Here is a 26,767-nt window from a genome sequence, read left to right on the forward strand (position 1 = left end):
AGCTTTAGAAAGATCTTCCAGACAGAAAGTCAACAAAGAAACAGCAGATGTAATCTGCACTACAGACGAAATGGATCTAACAGATATTTACAGAACATGTCATGCAACAACTGCAGAATACACATTCTTTTCCTTAGCACATAGGTCTTTCTCAAGAATAGACCATATGTTAGGTCACAAAACAACCCTTAAAACTCTCAAAAAACTGAATATCAAGCATCTTCTCGAACCACAATGGAATAAAACTAGAAATCAATAATAATAGGAATTTTGAAAACTATACAAATACATGGAAATTAGACAATACACTCCTCAATAACCAGTGGTTCAATGAAGAAATTAAGAAGGACATTGAAAAATTTCTTGAAACAAATAACAATAGAAACACAACATGCCAAAACCTGTGGAATACAGCAAAAGCAGTACTCAGAGGGAAGTTTATAGCTATAAGTCTCTACATTTAAAAAGAGTTTAGAAAAACTTCAAATAAATAATCAAATGATGGATCTTAAAGAACTAGAAAAAAACAGCAAAACAACCCCCAAATTAGTAGAACAAAAGAAATAATAAATATCAAGCAGAAATAAATGAAATTGAAATTAAAAATACAATACAAAAGACCAATGAAACAAAAAGCTGGTTTTTTTGAAAAGTTCAACAAAATTGACAAACCATTAGCCAGACTACCAAGAAAAAATGCAAGAAGATCCAAATATATCAAATCAGAAATGAAAAAGGAGACATTACAACCGATACTGCAGAAATTCAAAGGATCATTAGTGTCTACTATGAGCAACTATATGCCAGTAATTTGGAAAATCTAGAGGAAATGGACAAATTCCTTGATAGATACAGCTTACTGACATTGAACCAGGAAGAAATCCAAAACCATTCAGGCCAATAACAAGTAATGAGATAGAAGCCATAATAAAAAAAAAATTCTCAGTAAAGAAAAGCCCGGGACCTAATTGCTAAATTCTAGCAAACATTTAAAGAACTAAGACCAATCCTACTAAAACTATTCTGAAAAATAGAGGAGGAAGCAATACTTCCAAACTCATTCTATGATGCCAGTATTACCCTGATACCAAAACCAGACAAAGAGACATCCAAAAAAGAAAACTACTACAGGCCAAGATCTCTGATGCATATTGATGCAAAAATCCTCAACAAAATACTAGCAAACAGAATTCAACACTACATTAGAACGATCATTCATTGTGACCTAGTAGGATGTTTTTCCTGGGATGCAAGGATGGTTCAACATATACAAATTAATCAATGAGATACATCATATTAATAGAATAAAGGATTAAAAACCATATGATCATTTCAATTGATGCTGACAAAGCATTTGATAGAATTCAACATTCCTTTGTGATAAAAATCCTCAAAAAGCTGGGGATAGAAGGAACAAACTTCAACATAATAAAAGCCATATACAACAGACCCACAGCTAGTATTGCAATGAATGGGGAAAAACTGAAAGGTTTTCCTCTAAGATCTGGAACTTGACAAGGATGCCCAGTGTCAAAACTGTTATTCAGCACAGTACTAGAAGTCCTAGCTACAGCAATCAGACAAAAAAAAAAAAAAAAAAAAAAAAAAGATATAAAGGGCATCCAAATGGGAAAGGAAGAAGTCAAATTATCCTTGTTTGCAGATAATGATATGATCTTATATTTGGGAAAACCTATAGACTCCACAAGAAAACTATTAGAACTGATAAACAAAATCAGTAAATTTTCAGGAAACAAAATCAACACACAAAAAGGACTAGCATTTCTATATGTCAACAATGAACAATCTGAAAAAGAAAAAATAATTCAAATGCTTACTTCAGCAGCACATATACTAAAATTGGAATGATACAAAGAAAATTAGCCATGGCCCCTGCACACGGATGACACACAAATTCATGAAGCATTCCATAGTTTTCATCTCATGCCAGTCATAATGGTGATTACTAAAAAGTCAAGAAACAACAGATGGTGGCGAGGCTGTGGAGAAATAGGAACACTATGACACTACTGGTGGGAATGCAAATTATTTCAACCATTGTGGAAGACAGTGCAGTGATTCTTAAGGATCTAGAACGAGAAATACCATTTGACCCAGAAATCCCATTACTGGATATATAGCCAAAGGATTATAAATCATTCTGCTATAAAGACACATGCACATGTATGTTTATTGCAGCACTATTTACAACATCAAAGACATGGAACCAACCCAAATGTCCATCAATGATAGACTGGATAAAAAAAATGTGGTACATATACACCATGGAATACTATGCAGCCACAAAAAGGAATGAGATCATGTTCTTTGCAGGGACATGGATGAAGCTGGAAGCCATAATCCTCAGCAAACTAACACATGAACAGAAAACCAAACACCGCATTTCTCACTCATAAGTGGGAGTTGAATAATGAGAACACATGGACACAGTGAGGGGAATAACACACACCAGGGCCAGTTGGGGGGTGGGGGCAAAAGGAGGGAGAGCATTAGGGCAAATAGCTAATACATGCAGGGCTTAAAACTTAGATGATGGGTTGTTAGGTCCAGCAAACCATGGCACATATATACCTATGTAACGAACCTACATGCTCTGCACTTGTATTCTGGAATTTAAAGTAAAATTTAAAAAATTTAAAAAAGTAATCCAATTTACAATAGCCACACGTAAAATTAAATACCTAGGCATTAACTTAAGCAAAGAAATGCAAGATCTCTATAATGAAAACTGTAAAACACTGATGAATTATATTGAAGAGGACACCAAAAAATAGAAAAATATTCCATGTTCATGGATTGGAAGAATCGATATTGTTAAAATCTCCATAGGACCCAAAGCAATCTACAGATTCAAAGCAATCCCTATCAAAACACCAATGACATTCTTCACAGAGATAGAAAAAAAAATCTCAAAATTTATATGGAACTACAAAAGACCCAGAATAGCCAAAGTTATCCTAAGTAAAAAGAACAAAACTGGAGGAATTGTTCCTCCATTACCTGACTTCAAATTATACTACAGAGCTAAAGTAACCAAAACAGTGTGGTACTGGCATAAAAGCAGACACATAGACCAATGGAACAGAATAGAGAACCCAGAAACAAATCCACACACCTACAGTGACCTCATTTTTGAGAAAGGTGCCAAGAACATAATCTGGGGACAAGATAATCTCATCAATAAACAGTGCTGGGAAAATTGGATATCCATATGCAGAAAAATGCAGCTAGACCCCTATCTCTATATACAAAATTCAAACCAAAATGCATTAAAGACTTAAATGTAAGACCTCAAACCATAAAATTACTACAAGAAAACATTGAGGAAAATCTCCAGGACACTGGTCTTGGCAAAGATTTCTTCAGCAATACCCCACAAGCACAGGCAACAACATAAAAACGGACAAATGGGATCATATCAAGTTAAAAAGCTTCTGCACAGCAAAGGATATAATCAACAAAGTGAAGAGACAATTCACAGAATGGGAGAAAATATTTTCAAACCACCCATCTGACAAAAGATTAGTAACCAGAATATAGAAGGAACTCAAAGAACTCCAATGGAAAAAATATCTAATAATCCAATCAAAACATGGGCAAATGATTTGCATAGACAGTTCTCAAAACAAGACATACAAATGGCAAACACGCATATGAAAAGGTGTTCAACATAATTAATCATTAGCAAAATGCAAATCAAAGCTACAACAAAATAACATCTCACCCCTGTTAAAATGGCTTATATCTAAAAGACAGGCAATAGCAAATGCTGGCAAGGATGTGGAGAAAAGGGAATCCTCATACACTGTTGGTGGGAATGTAAATTAGTACAACTACTAAGGAGACCAGTTTGGAGGTTCCTCAAAAAACTAAATTGAGCTACCATATGATTCAGCAATCTCACTGCTGGGTATTTACCCCAAAGAAAGGAAATCAGTATATCAAAGAGATATCTGCACTGCTATATTTGTTGCAGCACTGTTTACAATAACTAAGATTTGGAAGCAACCCAAATGTCCACCAACAGATGAATGGATAAAGAAAATGTGGTACATATACACAATGGAGTACTATTCAGCTATAAAACGAATGAGATTCAGTCATTTGCAACATTATGAATGGAACTGGAGATTATGTTAAGTGAAATAAACCAGGCACAGAAAGACAAACATTGCATATTCTCACTTATTTGTGGGATCTAAAAATCAAAACGACTGAATTCACGGACATACAGATTAGAAGGATAGTTACCAGAGGCTGGGAATGGTAGTGGGGGGTTGGTGGGGAGGTAGAGATGGTTAATGGGCACAAAATAAACAGAATGAATAAGCCTAGTATTTGATAGCACAACAAGGTGCCTATTGTCAGTAATAACCATGTATTTTTAAATAAACAGTAATTGGGTTGTTTGAAACTCAATGGATAAATTAGGGGATGGATACCCCATTCTTCATGATGTGCTTATTTCACACTGCATGCCTGTATCAAAACATCTCATGTATCCTACAAATATATACACCTACTATGTACCCATGAAAAGTAAAGGCCGGGCATGGTGGCTCATGCCTGTAATCTCAGCACTTTTGGAAGCCAAGGTGGGTGGATCACAAGGTCAAGAGATTGACCCATTTTGGCCAACATGGTGAAACCCCATCTCTACTAAAATACACACACACACACACACACACAAAATTAGCTGGACGTGGTGGTGCGTGTCTGTAGTCCCAGCTATTTGGGAGGCTGAGGCAGGGGAATCGCTTGAACCCGGGAGGTGGAGGCTGCAGTGAGCCGAGATTGTGCCACTGCACTCCAGCCTGGTGACAGAGCAAGACTCCATCTCAAAAAAAAAAAAAAAAAGTAAAAATTAAAAAGAAAGTAAATATTATTCTTTGATTACAATATAACTTATTACAGAAGAACCATTTCTTTTAAGAAAAAAGGAAACTATTAAAGGTTCAAGAATTCCTAAAATTTAACACTTATTTCTCTCCTAGATCAACCCTTAATTCCAGACTTCTCCACTATTAACAGTCAAAGTTTGAAACTGACACTCGAGTTCATAAATATCAATGCTGTTTTTTTTTAAAACACACCCTTTCATGACTGGGGCTCCAGGTCATTTCCATGAAGCCTATGAAAATACTAGTGCTCCTATAACTTTTCGTTTAGAATGGCATTGCCTAGACTTACTTCCTTTGACTCATTTCCTCAAACAAGTTCTTGGTCTCTTTTTTTTTAATCAAATGGCATAATATTCCTAGGATTAAAATCTCAGTCATTCTTCTCCCCAGAAACTTATTGACTCATATCAATTTTAGCTTATAACATTTTTCAACATCTACCTTTTCCTTTTAATTCATAACACTACCTAGTTCAGGCCCTCAGTGTCTTGGGTATCATATAGCTTTATTGTTATGTATTGAGCTTAGTTTCAAAGTATTATGGTAGATATTTTTGAGAGATAAGAAAGAACAAACATTTAATGAGGGCCTCTATATGTCAAAAATGATAGATTATCCCTTTAGACCTTAAGACAAATGTGCAAGGTAAGTGGCACATTTGTCTGAATGTTCAAAAATTTTGAAGAATAGAAAATTAGGATTCAGTGAAATCAAAATAACTTGTCACGTGTCATTTGGGTTTAGCTGGAACTTAACTTTGCATTATCTTGACTCTTTTCATCATGTATACATAACTGTTCCACATGTTGGAGATGACAAACTACGTGATGCAATTCCTAATTTCATGAAATTGACAATTTAGTAAGGAAGATGAGATGTGTACCGAAAGAACTATGATCCCAAGACCAACATGGTCTAAGTGTTATAAGACACAAGAAGGTACAGTGTGCTCCTGCTGAGGAATTTGGGGGAAAAAAGGTTTCTGGAGTAGAACTGATTTTGAGCTAAACTTTAAAAGATGTGTAAAATTCAAACAAAAAGAGTGGAATAAAAATATTTCAGGGGAGGCAAGAGTATGAAGGACAATAATGGAAAGCTTAGCATAAAGCCAAGTCATGATGGGCTTCACAAAGGCATATGGACTTAACTCTGCATTCAACAGGGGGAAAGGAGTGATTTAAGTGGGTATATCAGGGGTCAGTTTCAGGCTTCAGGATTGAACTAGAAGAAGGGCAGTGGGCACAGAATGGAAGGAAAGAATAGAAGAGGTATATCAAAACTAGAGAGTATTAAAGCTTGAGTTTAGAACTTGCTATGAATACAATAATCCTGTAGATTTATTACTTTTTTTTTTTTTGAAACAAGGTCCTACTCTTTACTCGGGCTGGAGTGCAGTGGTGCAATCATGGCTCACTGCAGCCTCCACCTCCTGGGCTAAGCGATTCTCCCACCTCAGCCTCCCAAGTAGCTGGGACTACAGGCACACACCACCATGCTCAGCTAATTTTTTTATTTTTTGTGGAGACAGGGTTTCACCATGTTGTCTAGGCTGGTCTCAAACTCCTGGGCTGAAATAATCTGCCTGCCTCTGCCTCTGCCTCCCAAAGTACTGGGACTACAGGTGTGAGCCACTGTGCCCGGCCCAGATCTATTACATTTAAGCTTAAGTAATGTTGTTCCTGATGCAGGAGATAGAGCTTTGACTTTACATGAAATAAAATCGTCTACAATTGTCAATGACAAATTCTCTTTGTGGGTGTAATAAAATAAATGTGTTGATGCTCTGATTTCAATCATTGAAAATTAAAATACATGAAAATATGAAATTATAAAAGATACTGGAGTGATGATTCACATTTACAATGTACTTAAAAGGTAGACTGTGAGTTCTGCAAGGAGAAAATAATGGAAAAAAAAAGAAAAATTAAAATGTACTTAAACGGATTTATCCAATTTTTTTCTAAGTAGCATGCTTTCCTAATTCAGTCAAATGGTTTATATCTACTCAAATATTCAGGAACAAATCCTAATGTAAAAACAATTAATCAATCAGGGTTTTCTATCACATCCACACACATAGCTTTTCAAAATCATACATGCTGAATTAAAATCAAAGTATCTGTGGGTGGTTCAATTCATCCATAAGTGATACTTATGATCAGTTAGGATGGGAATCGTTGCCCTACAGGACAGGCTTAGAATCTTACAGATAATAGCTGTCCAATATCTATTTGGTGACTAAGCTGATCGATACAAAAGTCTTGCCATCTAGAATGGTACTTATCAAGCTAAATTGTGCTTTAGTCTAACATGAAGAGATTTTTGAAAAAAAAAAAGGATATATAAATGTACATCTTTTTTGCACTACTTCAAATCTACTTAATTCTCCAAAATTGAGGCTAAATAATCTCTGCTTTTAGCCTATATTTGGCCATAATCTCTTAGCCAAACTAGTCATTTGGTTCAACCTTCCACCACGGTTGTTTTCAAGCCTAGCTGCAGAGCAGAATCACCAATTAAAACATACCAGTGCCCAGAATCCACTCCAGACTAATTAGAATCTCTGAGAGTGGTTCCCAGTCATATTTTACTATTTGCTTTGCTTCTTAAAGCTTCCCAGGTGATACAAGAAGGGTAAGTATAAACCTTCTTCTAAAATGACAATCCTTCAATATTTTAAGACAGCATTATTTATTTAGGACATATTTATTCTTCCCTCCCTCTCTGCCCTATTTGTGAATTAATCCCAGTATGTCATAATTTCTAATCCTTTTATTAGTTTGCCTAAATCCCTGCCACTCATAAGGTATAACCTAAACACAATCACTTTAATACTGTAATAACAACAAATAAGTAAAATGGGACCACCTTTTTCACCCTGCTATTAACTAGCTGTGTGACTAAGAACATATCACAGCCTTTCAGATTTCTGTTTCTACCTGACTTTATATGGGTTGATGGAGATCAACGAAAAAATACGTTTTAGATGGGAATACATACGGAAGCAAAATTTTGGTGGGGTACTTAATTTTTTAAATTGTGGCAAAATCCATGTAAAATTTACTATCTCAACCATTTTAAGTGTACAGTTCAGTAGTATTAAGTGTATTTAACTCCTTATTTTGAATATTTATCTTCTATTAATACAGTCTACAATAGCGTCACCATTTTTTGGTGGTCATATCATACTGTTGAGTCATGCTCAGCTTTCGATTAAATACATGGTTCTTTTTGATCTAGAACTGGTTAAAATATATCCCTCTAGGACATAGTTAGATAGAAATTCTTCTGGATCCCAAAACAGACCCAATATATACTTATATTTTTTATTTTAAGTTTCACCTTGTTAGAGTCAAACAACCATTTCCAGGCTTTCAAGATCTTTTTGGATCTTCTAGAATCTGCCACCAGGAGGCTCATGGAAGGGGGGTTTCCACTGAGAACAAATTTATAAAATGGGTGTTGTTTTCCAGAGGCTATTGTATACTGCCAAATTCTCCTCAGGTTCCATTTCCTCTAAATTTGACATGAATTTGATGATGTCTACTTTCTAAAAGTCATACCTAAGACTTGGAGAGGTTAAACAGTTTGCCCAAAGTCACACAGTTGATAAGTGTCAAAACCAGGATTCAAATCTAAGTCTGCCCAAGATTTCCCTGAGCTCGCTCTTAAGAAGGCTAGTCTTTTTTTTTTTTTCCGAGATGGAATCTTGCTATGTCATCCAGGCTGGAGTGCAGTGGTGTGATCTTGGCCCACTGCAACCTCTGCCTCCGGGTTCAAGTGATTATTCTGCCTCAGCCTCCCAAATAGCTGGACTACAGGCGTGCACCACCATGCCCAACTAATTTTTGTATTTTTAGTAGAGACAGGGTTTCATCATGTTGGCCAGGCTGGTCTTAAACTTCTGACCTCAGGTGATCCGCCTGCCTTGGCCTCCCAAAGTGCTGGGATTACAGGCAAGGCTAATCTTAAAAAGAGACTTGATCTCCAGGCTTGACATATGTAAGAAACATATGTCTGATTCACAAGAGATGCTAAATGTTTCTTTCGATCCACCCGACCCCCAACCCCCACTAGTTGAGACATGATTTTTGGACTCCCAGGAAAAAATGACCAATAGCCAATTCTGAAAGTCGAGAGGAAACTGGTGACAATACAGATGTCTTTCAGCCTGTTTCAGGGTGACAGCTTAGAGGAAAGGCCAGCCTCAGGGAGCAGATGTTCAATTAGAGGACAGGTGAGCAGATAATGTTGACTGTGAGGAAGATGACTGGGACAGGAACTAATGTTTACTGAGAACTCACTACCTGCCATGAATAAAACTGTTCTGGCATAGAATTGGGACTTAGGAGCTGATTCTAGTAGAAATGGGAACCAAGGGATAGCTGAAGAAACTTGGGGGCATCTTCCTCTCTTTTATTCTTTATAATCTCACCATGTCTTTTCTCTTCCTTAACTGATTAGAATATGAAATGAATCTGTTTTTATTGGTTGGTTGTTAAGTGTGGGTTTATACTGATTCTTAATTCCGAAAGTAGTAAGAGTTGTAAAAAGCATTAGGATGAGAGAGACTGCATTAGTTTTCACCCTGCTATTAACTAGCTGTGTGACTAAGAACATATCACAGCCTTTCAGATTTCTGTTTCTACCTGACTTTATATGGGTTGATGGTGACCAATGAAAAAATATATTTTAGATGGGAATATATACGGAAGCAAAATTTGGTGGGGTACTTACAGAGGACCCAAACACCTAGTTGCTTCCAAATACGAAGCACAGAAGATGATTTAAAGTTTTAAGCAGCTATACAGTTAACACAAACCTTTAAGGGCCTAAAAAATCAAAGGGTCCCAATATTTCTTCTCCTACTCCTCCATCATCTTTATTTTCTTGTCTACGTCCTAACCCTAAAGCTGGTTCTCTCCAAAATATCTCTTTGTAAAAATCTATGAAGCATTTCTATTACCAAGTGTAATATTTTAATAATTGCAACTAGAGTTAAAAAGAAATTTTTCTGCAAAATTAATATTTTGGTTATGATTTAGGTACAATAGTTGAGTTTTCCCCAATGATAAATGTACAAAATTCATGGCAGATGGTCTTTTATCTTTCAATCTAATTAAGAAATTAGGAGAGCTAGGGTTAAAAATATAAACAGATTACATGTTAGAATATCAAATTACAATATACTGAATATTGTGAAGTATGATTTCAAGTCTCATCTGGAAAAAATACACTTCTTTGAAAATGGTATGGTAAATACTTCCTGGTTAATTTTAGGCATATTTTTTCAATATTTCTAGCCTAAAATTTTTCAACTGTTCTTCATTCCCTGGTACATTTGAATTTTTTTATGCTACTATAAACTTGGAAAAGAAATAAGGATAGAGAAGCAAGTTTTTTTTGTTTTTTGAGATGAAGTCTCACTCTGCCGCCCAGGCTGGAGTGCAGTGGTGAGATCTTGGCTCACTGCAACCTCTGCCTCCCGAGTTCAAGTGATTCTCCTGCCTCAGCCTCCCAAGTAGCCGGGATTACAGGCATGCACCACTGTGCCTGGCTAATTTTTATAATTTTAGTAGAGATGGGGTTTCACCATGTTGGCCAGGCTGGTCTCGAACTCTTGACCGCAGGTGATCCACTCATCTCGGCCTCCCAAAGTGCTGGGATTACAGGCGTGAGCCACCATGCCCGGCCGAGGAGCCTACTTTAGTGAAACTTGGTATTGAGATCTTAATGACACAAAGGCACGCTCTCAAATATGAAGTGGAATATACCATCTTTAAAATATACAGGAATTTCTGATGCTGATGTCATTTATTTCCATTTTAACATGAAACAAAAGCAGTGGGGAATAAGAAAGTACTATCAAAAACTAGGTTCAAAATGGGAAGATAACCTATATCTGATAATGAAGTAAAGGTTTAAAAATAATAAGATGTGGAAAAGATAAGACCAATTTTTACTAGATGGTCCCATTTATACTCAGGGTATAAGAGGGTAAAATTGCTTTGCAATGCTGTGCTTTGTGGTAATAAGAAACTATTCAAGTTGCCAACTGTTAACAAATTAAGCATAACTTTTAAATATATATTACTTTCCATAAATACATCAGAAAGTTCTTCAGAGTGGAGAAATATGGTCATATAACAAAACTATGACCTATATGTACAGAGTTTCAATTTGGGATGATGAAAAAGTTCTGGAGATGGACAGTGGTGAAGCTTGCTTGACAATGTAAATGTACTTAATGCCACTGAATTTCACACTTAAAATGGCAAAGTTTATGGTGTGCATATTTTACCACAATAAAACATAAAATAAAATATTGAAAAAAATAAAAGATAAAAGCATCTGAATCACTGCATGAAAGACAGCTGCCTTGTAGAATCAACCTGCTGCTCAGAGAAAACTGCATGAGCAAGTGATGGTTGTTTTGCTACCATGACATAAACAATCCACTTTTGAATAACATTTATGATGGTTATTTGAAATGAAACGGTAGTTTTGTGACAAATTATAAATGGGATCTGATCAGAGAGCTCATATATTCCAGTAATGTATTTGATTACATTTAAGTGTGGCTTCAGCATTTGGTGGGAGAATGAATAAACTCCAATTTTCTATAAATAAGAGTGTTTTACCTCTTCATTTCCCTCTTACAAGAAACGTTTTCATGACCTAAGAAAATAAATCTTTCATAATAATTTGTAATGGGGAGAAAAACTATGACCTACAGTACTGGGATGTAGGAAAAAAATAAATAAGATATTGAGTTGGTCAAACAGATTCAAATCCCATCTTTACCCACAACTATATAGCCTTCAGCAAATTATGTAACCACTATGGACCGTTTTTTATTTCACCTAAAAGGTACAGAAATACAATGTGTAATTTTTAATTCTAGGATTTGGTGAATGTTAAATGAAATAATTTTTAAAATGTTCAACACATGTAGGCACTTGATAAAGTATGCTTGTTCACTAATCCAGAAGCTTTGAATTTTTTACTTAATATTATACATAATCATTTTATTTAGACCAGAGTTATTTTAGAGGTCATCTAGTTCATGGCTTCTGAAACTCGGCACTATTGTCACTTTGGGCCGGATAACTGATTGTGGTGAGGAGCCTGTCCTACGCATTGTAGGATATTTGGCAGCATCTTTGGCCTCTGCCAATCAGATGCCGGTAGCATTCCATAGTTGTGACAACCAAAAATATCTCCAGACAACGTCAAATATCCCGTGAGGCAAAACTGCCTCCAGTTTAGAACCAATCCAATGTCCTCATTTCATAAATGAGGAAGCTAAGGCCCAGAGAGGTAATAGGAATTAAAGAATTGAGGGAGGTAAAATGTAAAACGTATGATTCTAGACTCAGGTGGATTTGGTCTATCAAAAAATTCTAGTAGTCCGGGAAGAGACAATAGTAATAGTAAAGGGATGTTCTTAAGTCAGTAAAATGCAATTAGGAGTACTAATAGCTCACATTCTATGGACTTGGGCATTACTAAAATCCCTTATGTTGATATAAAATACTCAATTCAGTTTGTACCAGAATATCTGCCTTCAATGATATAAAAAGCGAAGAGGTTGACTTGACAGAAACTTACTTTTTAGCTACGTTTGTTGGATTGTGCCTACTCCAAATAGCAGCACTATTATGTGAAAGTAAAGTAACATTAACTTCCGCATTCAAAAGTGCAGCTGAGTGTGAAATCCAAATTATCATATTTGAAACTTTCTAATTAATGCTACTACATAACAACAGGCAATTTAAGATGAAATGCATTTTTATGACAAAAATAAAACATTTATGGCTTGAGTGAGAATAACCAATTTGGTCCACCCGTGCTTATGGAATTGTAAACCATGCAGGATCTCTGAGGAAAGGAACCAGAAAATTACCATATTTCTTCAGTTCCGGGCAACAGAATTCTCTGTTCATTCCAATTAAATGTTCTTTGTTAACCCCCAAGTTTAAGCTATTCAAATTAGGTGACTCTATTTTAGATATAACTGGCTATATTTAATAAAATGAATCTCACTTGCATTTGTTAAATGACAATTAGGTTGAGTTGCACAAAACCCCAAATTTCCTCCTCAGGATAACCCGTCAGATGTTTATGGGAAAAACTTGCTATTAGATGTTTTAATGCTTTGCTGAAGTGGGAAGTTCACAGGCCAACTGATCTTGATGCAAAAACATCTAGCATTATAAAGGATTCGTTGTATACCCTATTTTAATAAAGTAACAAAAATGGAGCAAACTTCAGGACTGGCTGCAATATCATAAACATAAATCTCATTCTCAGTCACACATTTAAAGTCAGGCATTACAAAATCTGAGAAATAATCATTTTAATTGTGCAAAGAGCACATGTGCTATATTTTCCATGATTACACTTTTAAACTCCCTCAAGCATTCTTGATTAAATAGAATTTAAAAAAAACTGACTTGACCTTTGCAATCTTTTAATACCATCAGAATCGTAGAAAAGAATGAGCAGAGCACAGCACTAAGTTATAGGAGACTGGGGAACTGAGTTAACCTACACAAAATGTTTTAACTCTTTTTCCCCTAAAGGTCACACTTTGTTTAAGGAGTTTTCATGAATAATAGCTGTGGTAGAAATGCAGATCTGTACCTCTCAGCATGATGACCACTCACAACTATAACACTATCTAGTGTCCTTAGTTTTTCAGTTTATAAGATTAACACCTGACTTATGAGTTTGCCAAGTTTTAGCTACTTTACACAGTTATCACAATCAAACAAATAATGAAGGGTTTCCCATGGCATGTTAACAATCACAAATTACAACAGAATTAACAAAATAATTGGGAGTACTAGTTATATGTTTAACATTTACATTGTCTTTATTTAAGCCAAGTCCTTTACCTTCATAATCATAAGCACTTTGTGGCTAGCCAGCTCAGGGTTCATGCTTGTGAAGTCAGAAACTGAATTAAGGTACTGTGTAAATCCATTAATACACTTGATCCCATGACAGCTACTTTGCATCAGAAAGCCACCAAATACATGCATTCATTCCAACAGGTTAGTAAATGTGAATGAATCTGCAAGGTTGGTTTCAGATGAGAAAGAATCAAAGTTTTTATCCTAACCGATATGTAATAAATACAGTAGGGGGTATGCTTAAGTTAGTCTTTACAACAAGCTTAGTTAGTATTTTCACATACTGAAATCTAATAGAGAGGGTCAGAAACGAACAAATAATAATTTACCTCTCTCCAGACATCTCCACCTGCCAAATGCAGAGAATTAAAAACTAATTCTGTAACAGTTTACTATTCTTCTCTCACACCAACATTAGATTTACAGTACAATTTGCTTTACTGTGCCTGTAGTATATAAAATACTATGAGCTACAGAGTACAGATTTATAATAAACAATGGAATGGTCCTGTGGCTCAGGATTCTGACTAGTAACATTTAAAACTGCATTCCTTCCCTTATTTAAATATTTTATAATTTTACTATCAAGCACTATTATTGAGTTGTTTAGTATAGCTGTGTTTAATTTGTCCGTATATCCTTAACACTAAGCATAGTGCCTGGCACACACACATAGAAGTGTTCAATAAATGATTCCTGAATACATGAAAGGTTACTCACTAGATTTTCCTTTTCTTTCTTTTTTTGTTTTTTTGAGACTGAGCCTTGCTCTGTTGCCCAGACTGGAGTGCAGTGGGGCAATCTCCGGTCACTGCAACCTCCCACTCCCAGGTTCAAGTGATTCTTCTGCCTCAGCCTCCTGAGTAGCTGTGACTATAGGCGTGTGCCACCACGCCCAGCTAATTTTTTTGTATTTTTAGTAGAGACAGGGTTTCACCGTGTTAGCCAGGATGGTCTCCATCTCCTGACCTCGTGATCTGCCCGCCTCCGCCTTCCAAAGTGTTGGGATTACAGGCGTGAGCCTCCGCTCCCAGCCTACCCACTAGATTTTCTTATGGTGGTCTTACTATCATTTGACTTGAAACTTTACTGAATAATATGGAGACAAATGATAGTCTTGTTAGGTCATTGCTACACAAATGGATTAATAGCTAAATAAAAAGCCAGAAGGTCTTCCAATCTAAAACAGGATACATTTGATATATTTTTTCTTAAAAGGAAGAGGTAAATTAAGCAATATATATTTTTTTACTATGAATATACTGGAATATTATTCCTCGGTGAAAATTCATTTTTGAGCCATTAAACATTTTTGAAAAATGAAATATGAAGTGTCCTACAAAATCTCATAATTCCCTTTACTGTGAATTCTGAGTGTATATATGTCTTTTCAGATGGCATTTCTTTTCTTTCTTTGTTCTATTACTAGGTTTACTGCTCAATGTCCCATTTGTAATCTTTGAAAGCTTCTAATATTCCGTTTGCTAGTTTCTAATCTCCATTGACATTTGTTCATTATCCACCCCAAGACAGATGAAATCCTCAAGAATAACAGCTACAGTTCAAAATGGATCAGCAAATGCTTTTCCAAACCACTTTTAATGATCCTATAAGGAGTGGACTTGCAATAATTGAATCTTGACAGTTCTTTGACATCTTTTAGAGCAATCTCTTAAGTAGGACTTAAACAAGCAAAAGATACTGGCACACCACCAAGTCACATTTTCCTTTCTTCTCCTTTATCCGCCATCATAATTGACAACCATTTATGGCATATATATATAATATATATATACATACACATATATATATAGAATATATATACATACACATATATATAGAATATATATATACATACACATATATATAGAATATATATACACATACACATATATATATAGAATATATATACACATACACATATATATAGAATATATATACATACACATATATAGTATATATACATACACATATATAGTATATATACATACACATATATATAGAATATATATACACATATATATAGAATATATATACATATATAGAATATATATACACACACATATATAGAATATATATATACACATATATATATATAGAATATATATATATACACATATATAAAGAGAGAGAGAGAAACAAAAATATTTTGAGGCCTAATAGTGTTTCGAACAGTGTAATATATAAAATGTTTGCCATTTGTTAAGTGAAAAGGTGAGAGAATTTTAGTTTGGACTGAATAGTGAATGAAGGATATATAGTTAAAATGAAATGGTAAGAGAGAATTTTTAGGTTAACAATTATATTTGGTTTTTCATATGCCAGTAAATTGTCTCAACACTAACTCAACATAGATCTCATTATTCACTGAATGTCAGGTGATAACTATCAGAAAAGGTTTCTTACGATTTATGAGTTATTGTTCTAGTGCACAGCCATGGAAATGTGATTGAAAGAATATCAATCCAGAACAGCAAAATCATGGTTGATACTTTCAGATCTGAAATCAACCCTCAGAGTGTGGGTAGTTTTATTCCCTTATTTCAAAAATGTCAATACCCAAATCGAGAGGGCATGGGGCCTGTTCAGGGTCACAAAGTCCAGTGAATTAATTAGCAGCTGAACCTACATTAACTGCATCACACTCCTATGCCAGGGTGCTCCTCATTTTACTGCCTAGCAATAATATAGGTAAGGTATTGCTCCTACTTCATGAAATTAGCTCTCTGAAAGCCTTTAATATTTGCATATATTAAAAGATACTGCAAACAAACCAGTTACATCACCAGGCAAAAAGCCATATTTTTTTTTTTTCCATGAGATACTGGTCTTAAACTTTACTGTGAACAGACGATGAGAGCCAAATTGAATTGTGATCTTGATGCCTATAAAACCGCTCTTGCCTACTAGCTGGTTATGGACATAAAGGTTGATATAAAAATTTAAAATCCAGATTTCATGTTTCCATCCATTCAGGCTGACTGAAGACACTAAATGGAGTCTTTCAAAGGTTGACTTTAGTAAGAGAGTTGATAAATAAAACATTACAGTGTATTTCTAACTTCCATATTTAATAAGTGGCATTTATGTAATGTGCCTATAAAAATATTGTAAGGGATTCTTTTTCTACTTTGCCATTCCTCCAAAGTGAAAGGTGTGAAAGGTTATGGACTAGCACACAGGGATATATCATTTAAGAATGTGAAGAAGAGATTATTTTTACGCGATAATTTTAATGGGGTATCTTCCTAAGAAAAAGGAATTTACTTTCCTCTATTTTGGTGTCCACAATCTTTCACTTCGGAGGCAAATTAGCAACATAAGGTAACACAGCAAATTCTGGAAATTAATTACGAAATTTACATGGCAAAATGCTTTACTGGGATGCTCTGCAGTGGAATGGTCTCCAACAGCTAAGAACATTTCCCAAACTGCTTTAAAACACATTTCAATGGCAAATTTTACAGTTTGCTATTAGTAGGCTGTTTACAAGTATACAGAACTTTGTGTGAATACCGCTTATATTGATACAGTCAAGAAATATCTTTTTATGTTAGGAGTAATATGTGTTGGTAGGTACAACAGAACTTATTAAAAGCCAAACCACCTTCAAGATGGACCTGTAAACCTTGCTTTACTAGGTCACATCCTCAAATAGCCAAAGAAAACTCTCCAAAGTGATTCCTGAAATCTGTACTTCTGCCACACTCTCTTCCTCTTTCCCTAGTAGAGTCCCCTCCACCAGACCTTACCTTCCTAAAATCCGACAGATCTTACTTTAAAGCTCAAGTATACACTTGTAACCTGCCCAAATTTCTAACGTCATCTCTCTGTAAATATTCTACTTCGAGTTTCTACACTGCAGGACGTTGAACACCAAAGGGGGGTTTACTCCCCCTTATTTCTTCGGCATTTCCTATCTCCGCCCCTTTCTCCATCGGTCCCCCTTCCCTTATCCTTGACCCTCTTGGCCCACAGCACTTCTACCTTGCCTCCTCTCTCTTCCAAATCACACCTCAGCTTCCTACAGCACACTAAGGTGTCCTGGCTGGGAGAGAAATTATGTGGTATTTTTTTTTCCCTTCAAACTCCTGCCTCGTGAGTACCTGCAATTCTTTTGCCTGGGGGCCCCCATCCTTTACAGGTGGGAGAGGTAGGGAAGGCCCTCTCTGCTTCAGTCCATCTTGCACACTCGGGGCTAATACGGCGGGGCGGGGCGGGGCGAGCTTGGCCTTTACTGCGCCACGGCAGGTGGGGGGTGGGGCAGTGGCGAACCGCGCCCAGCCCAGTCTCGGACGGGCTGAAGAGAGGCAGCGAAGGAGATGGGGCCGCCCCCGCACCCCGGGACGGGAACTCACCTTCTCTGAGGCAAGGGCGGGTGTCTACTTTAAAACTACTGCCCCCCCTCCCCGCCGCCGCCATAGTGGAGCCGCCAAAGCCGCCGCCGCCGCCGTCGCCACAGCCACCGGCAGGCGGGCAGGCAGGGGCGGAGGTGGCGGAGGAGGCAGGAACAATTACTGCCGCCGCCGCCGCCGCCGCCGCCGCCGCGCAGGCGGTGTAGGAGGAGGAGGAGGCGGCAGAGACGGTAGCTTCCTGAGGGGAAGACTCCGCCGCCAGCGGGGTGACTGTGCTCGGCGCCGCCGCCATCGCAGCGAGGCGCGCGGACAATTGCACTTGCGTCTGGATTCCGTTAAGCTCCTTTAGCCCCGCCTTCCGTTAGCACCACCCCCTTTGTCCCTCTTTTCAACGCTTCAGCTCGAGCCTCGTTCTCGCTCCTCTGTCCACCAATCGGAGAGCTTTAAGCCGCCGGCCGTTTCCCCCTCCCCCACTGCATTGCGTCACCCCACCTCCCTTTGGAGGGGAAGCAATGACGGCCAAGGGCAAAGGGCAAAAAGCGCGGGATGTAAGAGCACGTGGGCCTCGCACAGTGAGGCTTCTTTGGAGAGCTAATCTAAAACCAATTTAAGAGGAAAAAATGTCTGGAAACCTATTGATTTCACCTCCAAAATATCTCTGAAATATATCTTCACCTGGCTTTTTTTTTTCTTTTTCTTTTTCTTTTTTTTTTTTTGAGGGAGAGTCTCGCTCTGTAGCCCAGGCTGGAGTGCAGTGGTGCGATCTCACTCACTGCTACCTCCGCCTCCTGGGTCCTGGTTCAAGCGATTTTGCCTCAGTCTCCCGAGTAGCTGGGATTACAGGCATGTGCCACCATGCCCAGCTAATTTTTGTATTTTTAGCAGAGATGGGGTTTCACTATGTTGGCCAGGCTAGTCTTGAATTCCTGACCTCGTGATCTACCTGCCTCGGCCTCCCAAAGTGCTGGGATTACAGGTGTGAGCCACCACGCCTGGCCCCTGGCTTTCTTAAAGCACTTAGTACAGAGAATAGAACAGAGTCTTTCGTCCTGACACATTGTTTTCATGGCCTCTTAAAGGACTGCCTATCTATCGATCTGCCCATCTTAATTACAATAAATTCCTGTGAATTCAGCACCAAATAGAAGTACTAGAATATTACTGATAATTTAAATCTCATCTTGTCCCCCCAACCTCTCCTCTCAAAGAAACCAATATCCTGATTTATATTTATTATTTCTTTGCATTTTAACATATATTCTTATCACATAGATATGTGCCTAAATAGTGTTGTTTAGTTTTGATTGTTTTCAATTTTCACAAATATTTATATCTTTTTCTAGGTAGCATTCTGGGACTTGTTTCTGCTTTTTTTTCCCTCAAGCAATACTCCCACCTCAGCCTCTGGAGTAGCTGGGATTACAGGAAGGAGCCACCATGCTTGACCTGGGACTTGTTTCTTTCATGTAACATTCTGTTTCTAAGATTCATCTATGTTGTTGCTTGTAGCTGTAGTTATGCACTGTCGATGCTGTAGGATGTCTCACCCTTTTCCTTATTGATGGGCACACCTCCTGGTGCATTTGTGCAAGTCTCCCTTAAGTATTCTCTCCTTTCCAGTCTTAGATCCATTGCTGTATTTCAGTCCTCATGATATATGGTCAGAAGTATGGCATCTACCCCACTGATCTTCTTTCCTCTGATCTCAATCCCTCCAATCTATTACCAAATTGTTGCCAGTCGTCACTGGCTGTCCAGTGCTTATTGGACAAAGTCAAAAGACACAGTTTTGCCCTGTTAGTCTCCCCATTCACCTCTTTGACCTCATCTCTTTCCACTGTCCCCATCTCTCCCCTCTGCTTTTACTTTGATTTAGCAATCCCTAAATCTTCTTAGATTCCTGTGAAGACCGCCAGGCGCGGTGGTTCACTCCTGTAATCCCAGCACTTTGGGAGGCCGAGGCGGGTGGATCACGAGGTCAGGAGATCGAGACCATCCTGGCTAACACCATGAAACCCTGTCTCTACTAAAAATACAAAAAAATTAGCTGGGCGTGGTGGCGGGCGCCTGTAGTTCCAGCTACTCGGGAAGCTGAGGCAGGAGAATGGCTTGAACCTGGGAGGCGGAGCTTGCAGTAAGTCGAGATTGTGCCACTGCACTCCAGCCTGGGCGACAAAGCAAGACTCCGTCTCAAACAAACAAACAAACAAAAAAGATTCCTGTGAAGACCATGTTATTTCATGATGTAATGTTACTGTATATGTTCTTCTCTCTTCCTGAAACACCTTTTCCCCCACATCCCCACATTAGGCACTTGCCTAATGAAATCCTTTACACTCTTAGAAACCCAGACAACACATCACCTCACCAAGTAACCCGTTCTGTCTCTCCTTAGAGTTAATTTCACCTTCTTCTGTGCTACATCCATATCTGATGTGTATTTTTATTGTAATGAATTATATACTTTGTACTTCTCAATAACCTGGGACCATTTGAGACAAAAGACAACGTCTTATTTTCGATGACTCATGCTCCAGCCCAGTAAAGTCCTAGGACAGAAGTTGAAAGGCAGGGATCCCTAGGCCCAGGTCTCTAAGTCCCTAGATCTGGCTTATGATATGTTGTCTTCTACGTACACAATTGTTTATTCATGTCCTCATCAACATTTGAAAGGGGTATTTCATGCAAAATAAAAGTCTCTTAACAACATGAAGATTTGGCAGTACTGGCTGTGCATTCCTGAATGGCTACAGTTGGCTAGAGCAGAATAACCAATTAGAGAGACTTGGAGTTCTGGGCTTTTAAGCACTTATCTTTATGTTGTTTTTTGTGGTTCAATAATTTACCCAAGATTACCTGAGTGAATAGGTAGCTTCTCTAGACTTCTACCTTGTCCTTATGTAAGTTAGATCAAATTTTACTCGTCAAGGAAGTTACTGGATAGGCCAGACACAAGAAATAATCTGCTCAAGTAGCTAGTAGGACAAGGCAAGCATACAAATGGGGTGTGATTTTATTCCTTCTGATATGGAGGGATCTCTCAAAAACATTGTTTTTTGAAATATGAATCACAATCCACTTATGTAAGAAATATTCAATCAGAATCTCTGGAGGAGTGGGCATCACTCAAGATTCAGTCAGCAAAAAAGAAACTACACTAGGTATTTCAAACAGAAAATATTTAATGTAGACTATCAGGTACTTAAAAGAATCAGAAAGGTTAAAGAAGTAAAATCCAGGAGACTTATGCAGATAAGGTCATCTGGCAGTTGGAAGCTTTTTCATCCCTGTCTATGTTCTCTCCTTTGTTGCAGAGCTTTTTCATCCTCTTCTATGTTCTCTCCTTTGTTGCAGAAGCTGGAATCCTATGAATTACATTTCCTAAACTTCTTGCCAGCAGGATTCTGAATATGGTTTAGGTATCACCAATGCTATGTATTTGTATGATATTTTTTAAATAGAAAGGAAATAAAAACTGTTCTTTATGTGGAATCTGGCAGATATAAAACAAATTTTTTTCAGACCCTAGCATTCTTCTGTAAGTCTTGTACTCAAAGGCTTTGGAGGATCTGTGAGATTAGCAGTGGTTTTCTGCAGTTCCCTGACCTCTGTCTGACAGTAACAACTATATCAGTCAACAAATATATATTAAATTATGGAATTACTTTGTCCTTCTTAGGATCCATGGAAAATTCTGTCTCTGCCACTTTAACGGTAAAAAGAAGTGGTAGGATAATTCACAAAATAAAATAAAATTATTAGTTAATTTTCTCCCCATCCTTCAACTGCATTTGGTGACATGCCATAACATGAAAATGCCACCAAACCTCAGTCATGCACTGTGACAATAAGCACACACTTCCCTTTTCCTCCTCTTATACTTATCATTGCTGTCTATGACAGTAATGTTATTAAGTGAATGCCAACGTAATTTATCTCACAGGAAAGAGGAGGTGGAGTATAGCACAGAGTAGCAATTAAGGAAAGCCTGCTATGGGCCAGACATTTCCTAGAATTTCCCAGTCTTCTCACAAAAGTGATGTTATATTGGGCTCATTAATTCCATTTAAAAATGCGAAACTCAGTCTCATGAGTGTAAATAACTTCTCCATGGTTCTTTACTTATTGATTAAAATGGTCTGTTTATATCATTGACCCACAGGGAGGAGACTGTATTAATTGAAATGAATTTCAACTACCAATCCCCCAAATCATAGAAAGGAAACAAGGGTGGGATTAGGGGAGGGAAGTTGGGTGTAAGGTAGGGGTAGAGGTGCTAAAAAGAGAATATTTTTGCATATGTGAGAAATCAGCAAAAAACAAAAAGCATACCAGTGGTCATTTCACTATATTTGCAGTGAAATATAATATACCTCATTTGGAATAATATGGGGAAATTGAAAAGCCATTATCAAGAAACACAATACATTTAAAAGCATCAGAAAATGGGAGAAATAATCCAAACAGAATTTAATAGCATATAAGTAATATGATTGACATACGAATGAATCTGACTAGGTATAATAGTAATGTTTAATTTTATTAACAAATGATTCGAAAGTGAGAAGCAATGGCAAACATCCAAAGTTGTTTAGCAATACTAACATTAAAGACAAATAAAAAGATACATTGAGATATACAAATAATCACCTCCCAAAGGCACTACCACTTAACACTATTACATTGACAATTAAGTTTCAACATATGAATTTTGGGGGACATTCAGACAATAGCAGTATGTATAATGTGACTCAATTTTGAACAAAAATATATTTGCACATATGAACATATAGCTTTTGGATTATATATAAACACACATAAAATATATTTGGAAAGTATATATGAAAATACTATGAGTAGATAGCCTGTGGTAAGTCAGGCTTAAGATGAAACTATAAGCTAATTAATGCATATATTTCCCCATTGTTTCAGGATTAATAGTGATAGATAAAATTACAATAGTATAGGATGTACCTGGTTGGGAATGGAAGTTATAGAAATTTATCTTTATTGATATGAAATGTTGTCAAATATATATACATACATATATTTAAATGAAAAAGAAGTTATACAGAACTTTTATAAAAATAGATCTATGTATGCCTAATGTATTTGTCTCATAGTGTACACTTTCATATATTCTCATTCTTGTTCTCTGCTCCCAACCCTCATCACAGACACACGCACATCTTTTCAGCCTAGAGAGGGTCTGAAGGAAATATCCTAGCATGTGATTTCGTATCCAGATCTATGCCAGAATCACTCTTAATGTTTCCTATGTAAACATCTAGAAAGTTCCAGAACGTTCTCACTGTTTGACTTTAACCATAGGGAAGTGTTTTCCTTTAACCTAAGCTTCTGTATAATTGGTTAAAGGAAGAACGTAGTTAGGCATTGGTCACTTAATCATTCTGTGGAGTATGGAGTCAGTGAACGATTTCATCACTCCATTTTCTTTTGTTTCATGTGCCTTCCTGATCTCTGATTTTTATATTTTATGTTATTCATCTTCTTAACATCGCCATGCAGGTCTTGCTTTAAAAGGCATCAACTTTCCTTCCAGGTAGTGTCTAGAGTTGTTCTTTTGGATAAAAACTGTTCTCTGCATTCAAGTGACAATGAAGATAAATAAAAGTAATTTGACATGTAATAGTGTATATTAGATTTTTAAAATTTAAGACTGATCCTAAACCTAGCTAATAATCATCTTCTGGATGTAAAGAACATCAGAATAAATATCATTGTAGCCATTTTTTTTTTGTTATTGATAAAGAGTGTATTTCAGGTAGGCATTCTGAAAGAATTTAAGACAATTATAGAATGTGAGATTTTGTGCTAAGGAAAGAGGCTGAGAATTTAGCTTGATGATATATGGTGTGTGTGTGTGTGTGTGTGTGTGTGTGTGTACTTAAATCAAATCTATGTGTTTGAACTCTTCTTCAACAGAGCCACTCACCACAAGTCTTTTCTTCAGGAAAGAAAGATTTTAAAATAACTCTATTCCAGGAGTGTTTGGGTGAGGGTCTGAACATTTTTACCGGGCCTCGTATTCCAAAACTACTCAAAAGCACCACAGTATACTTAACTAATTATAACAGTTGGCATTTACTGAGTGCTGAATATGATAAGAGAGAAAGTGACCTACTTTAGGTGCTGCAAAGACTGATGGCTCTGATTATGGGATACACATCTGCTGACTCTCACTTTAGTGCTCAATCCAATAGACCTACTCCCCTGAGTGTGGTGTCTTTTCAGCTTCCAGGGATAGCACAGACATGAGGTTCAAGAAGGGAAAACCTTGCAACTTTATAGCAAGTTTATATAGTGATGATTCTGATAGTCCTTCCCCAAAGGGACCTATGACCATTTACTTAGCTAACTGTACACTGAGGGAAATTACTTTTACATTTTTTAGGCCTTTGGACACAGGGTTCTAGCTGACGCTATGTCAACTAGATGCCTGAAGACCTGAAGCATCATCATGGCCCTCTATTGGAGGCCCTCACTGTGTTTCTACCGAGTCTGCTCAGGTCCGGTTCACTGTCATTCTAATGAATCCACAGACTAATCTGCTTGTTGTTTCCCTGATACACAAATATATAATTAGAATGAATATACATGACAGATGATAGAATCTCCACATTTGTTCCTTAGCCTGTGAGGAGAAAGCTATCATTCTGGGGAAATTCAGTAGTAGCAGCTTCAGAGCTGCTACTATTCCAGCCAGAACAATAAATAAAACAACCATACAAAATCCTGTGTGGGCCAGGTGTGGTGGCTCATGCCTGTAATCCCAACACTTTGGGAGGCTAAGGTGGGCAGATCACCTAAGGTCAGGAGTTCAAGACCAGCCTGGCCAACATGGTGAAACCCCATCTCTACTAAAAATACCAAAAAAAAAAAAAAAAAAAAAAAAAAAAAGGCCGAGTGTGGTGGCACACACTTCTAGCCCCAGCTACTCAGGAAGCTGAGGCAGGAGAATCGCTTGAACCAGGGAGCTGGAGGTTGCAGTGAGTGGAGTTTGCACCACTGCACTCCAGCCTGAGTGACTGAGTGAGACTCCATGTCAAAAATAAATACATAAATAAATAAGTAAATAAAAATCCTGTGGAGAGTGGCAGAAATTTGTGCCACTCTTAATGAATTAAATGATGTAGGGGTAGTGATGTCTATCATTTTCCCATTTAATTCACTATTCCAGAGGGATTATATAGAGGAGGAGAGTGAACTATCACAAATGCAAACAAGTATTAGCCCCGATGCAACTACTGTACTGGATGTGGTATTTTTGTCAGAACAGATGAACATGGTTTTAGGTACATTGTGTGTGGCCACTAATCTAGCAATGAATTATTTCCCATCACTATCATGAAGAATGACCAAGTGCAGTTCACGTTCACATGCTTTGAAAAACAGAATTAATTTAGGGCTTTGCCCCAGAGATATGGTAACAGTGCCACTGTTATAACATAGTCTGAAGAGCTATGGACTGTGTGGACATTCTGCAGAACATTGCTTTGATCCACTATATAGATAACACCACATCAATTGGATCAAATGAGAAAGAATTGGCAGGTACATTTAAGTCATAAGTAAAACACATGTGCTCCATAGGGTGAGGAATAAAATCATTGCAGATTCATGTCAGTAGAGTTTCTAGGGGTCCAGGGGTTTTGGGCATATTGGCACAATCCTACAGAAACACTACACACATTGTAGTATTTTGTGTTGTCCACCACTAAGTAGAAAACACCACACCTGATATACTGCTTCAGATTGCGGAGGCAATATATTCTAACTTGGGAATACTGCACTGATCCACTTACTGAGTGGCATGCAAGACTACCAACTTTGACTGGGGCTGGAAGCAGGAGAAGACTCTAAAGCAGGTCCAAGTTGGAGTGCAAGTAGCCCTGCTTCTTGGGCCATATGACCCAACAGATCTTATACTATTAGAAGTGCATTTGGAGGAAATAGATTCCATGTGGAATTTATGGCAAGCTTCAACAGGAGACTTACAAATAATCTCTGATGTTCTGAAATCAGGGCCATGCTATCTGCAGTGAAGAATTAGCATTCCAAAAAGATTCCCTGTCATGTTATTAGGCCTTAAAAGACACAGAGCACCTGATTCTTCAACACCAAGTGAACATATAGCCAGAATTTCCCATCATAAGCTGGATACTGTCAGACCCACAAGATCATAAACTTGAGTGGTCCAGCAACAATTCTCTGTAAATTGGTAGTGGTATGGCTGCGATTGGGCATAGGCAGGTCCAGAAAGCACAGTGAAACGATTGGAGAGGGGATCCAGACTTCCAATTTATCAACACTGTTGCATCAGAGCCTCAGGTCTCAGCTCACATTTATGGCCATGGGAGATCCCTTATGACTAGCTGATGGAGAAGGAAAATGACAGAGCCTGATTCATGGAGGGGTTGGCTCAATATGTGGGTACAAGCTGAAAATGGAACGCTGCTGCACTAAGCCTCACTCAAAGGTAACTGAAAGACATCCATTTTAAGGGCAAAGCTTCCCAATATGCATAGGGAATACCAGGGCAGAGCATCTG

General features: G+C 37.5%; 1 protein-coding gene and 1 non-coding gene across 6 annotated transcripts in view; one reads left to right on the forward strand and one right to left on the reverse strand.

Annotated features, from left to right (window-relative positions):
- Positions 1-18,539, reverse strand: part of ZMAT1 (zinc finger matrin-type 1) — a 49,647-nt gene extending 31,108 nt beyond the window's left edge. The window contains exon 1 of one of the 5 annotated variants that reach the window (XM_054472028.1): positions 17,947-18,539. In XM_054472028.1, the coding sequence (XP_054328003.1) occupies positions 17,947-18,487 (541 nt within the window). In that variant the 5' untranslated portion in view covers positions 18,488-18,539. The remainder of the gene's footprint in view (positions 1-17,946) is intronic. The other 4 variants (XM_054472031.1, XM_054472032.2, XM_063660801.1 and 1 more) reach the window with 4 other exon arrangements.
- Positions 1,831-1,938, forward strand: LOC129025495 (U6 spliceosomal RNA). The gene has a single exon (XR_008497251.1). It is a non-coding gene; the product is annotated as a U6 spliceosomal RNA (small nuclear RNA).
- Positions 18,540-26,767: the final 8,228 nt, after the last annotated feature.

Source organism: Pongo pygmaeus, chromosome X (assembly GCF_028885625.2).
Source record: "Pongo pygmaeus isolate AG05252 chromosome X, NHGRI_mPonPyg2-v2.0_pri, whole genome shotgun sequence".
NCBI classification, from domain to species: Eukaryota; Metazoa; Chordata; class Mammalia; order Primates; family Hominidae; genus Pongo; species Pongo pygmaeus.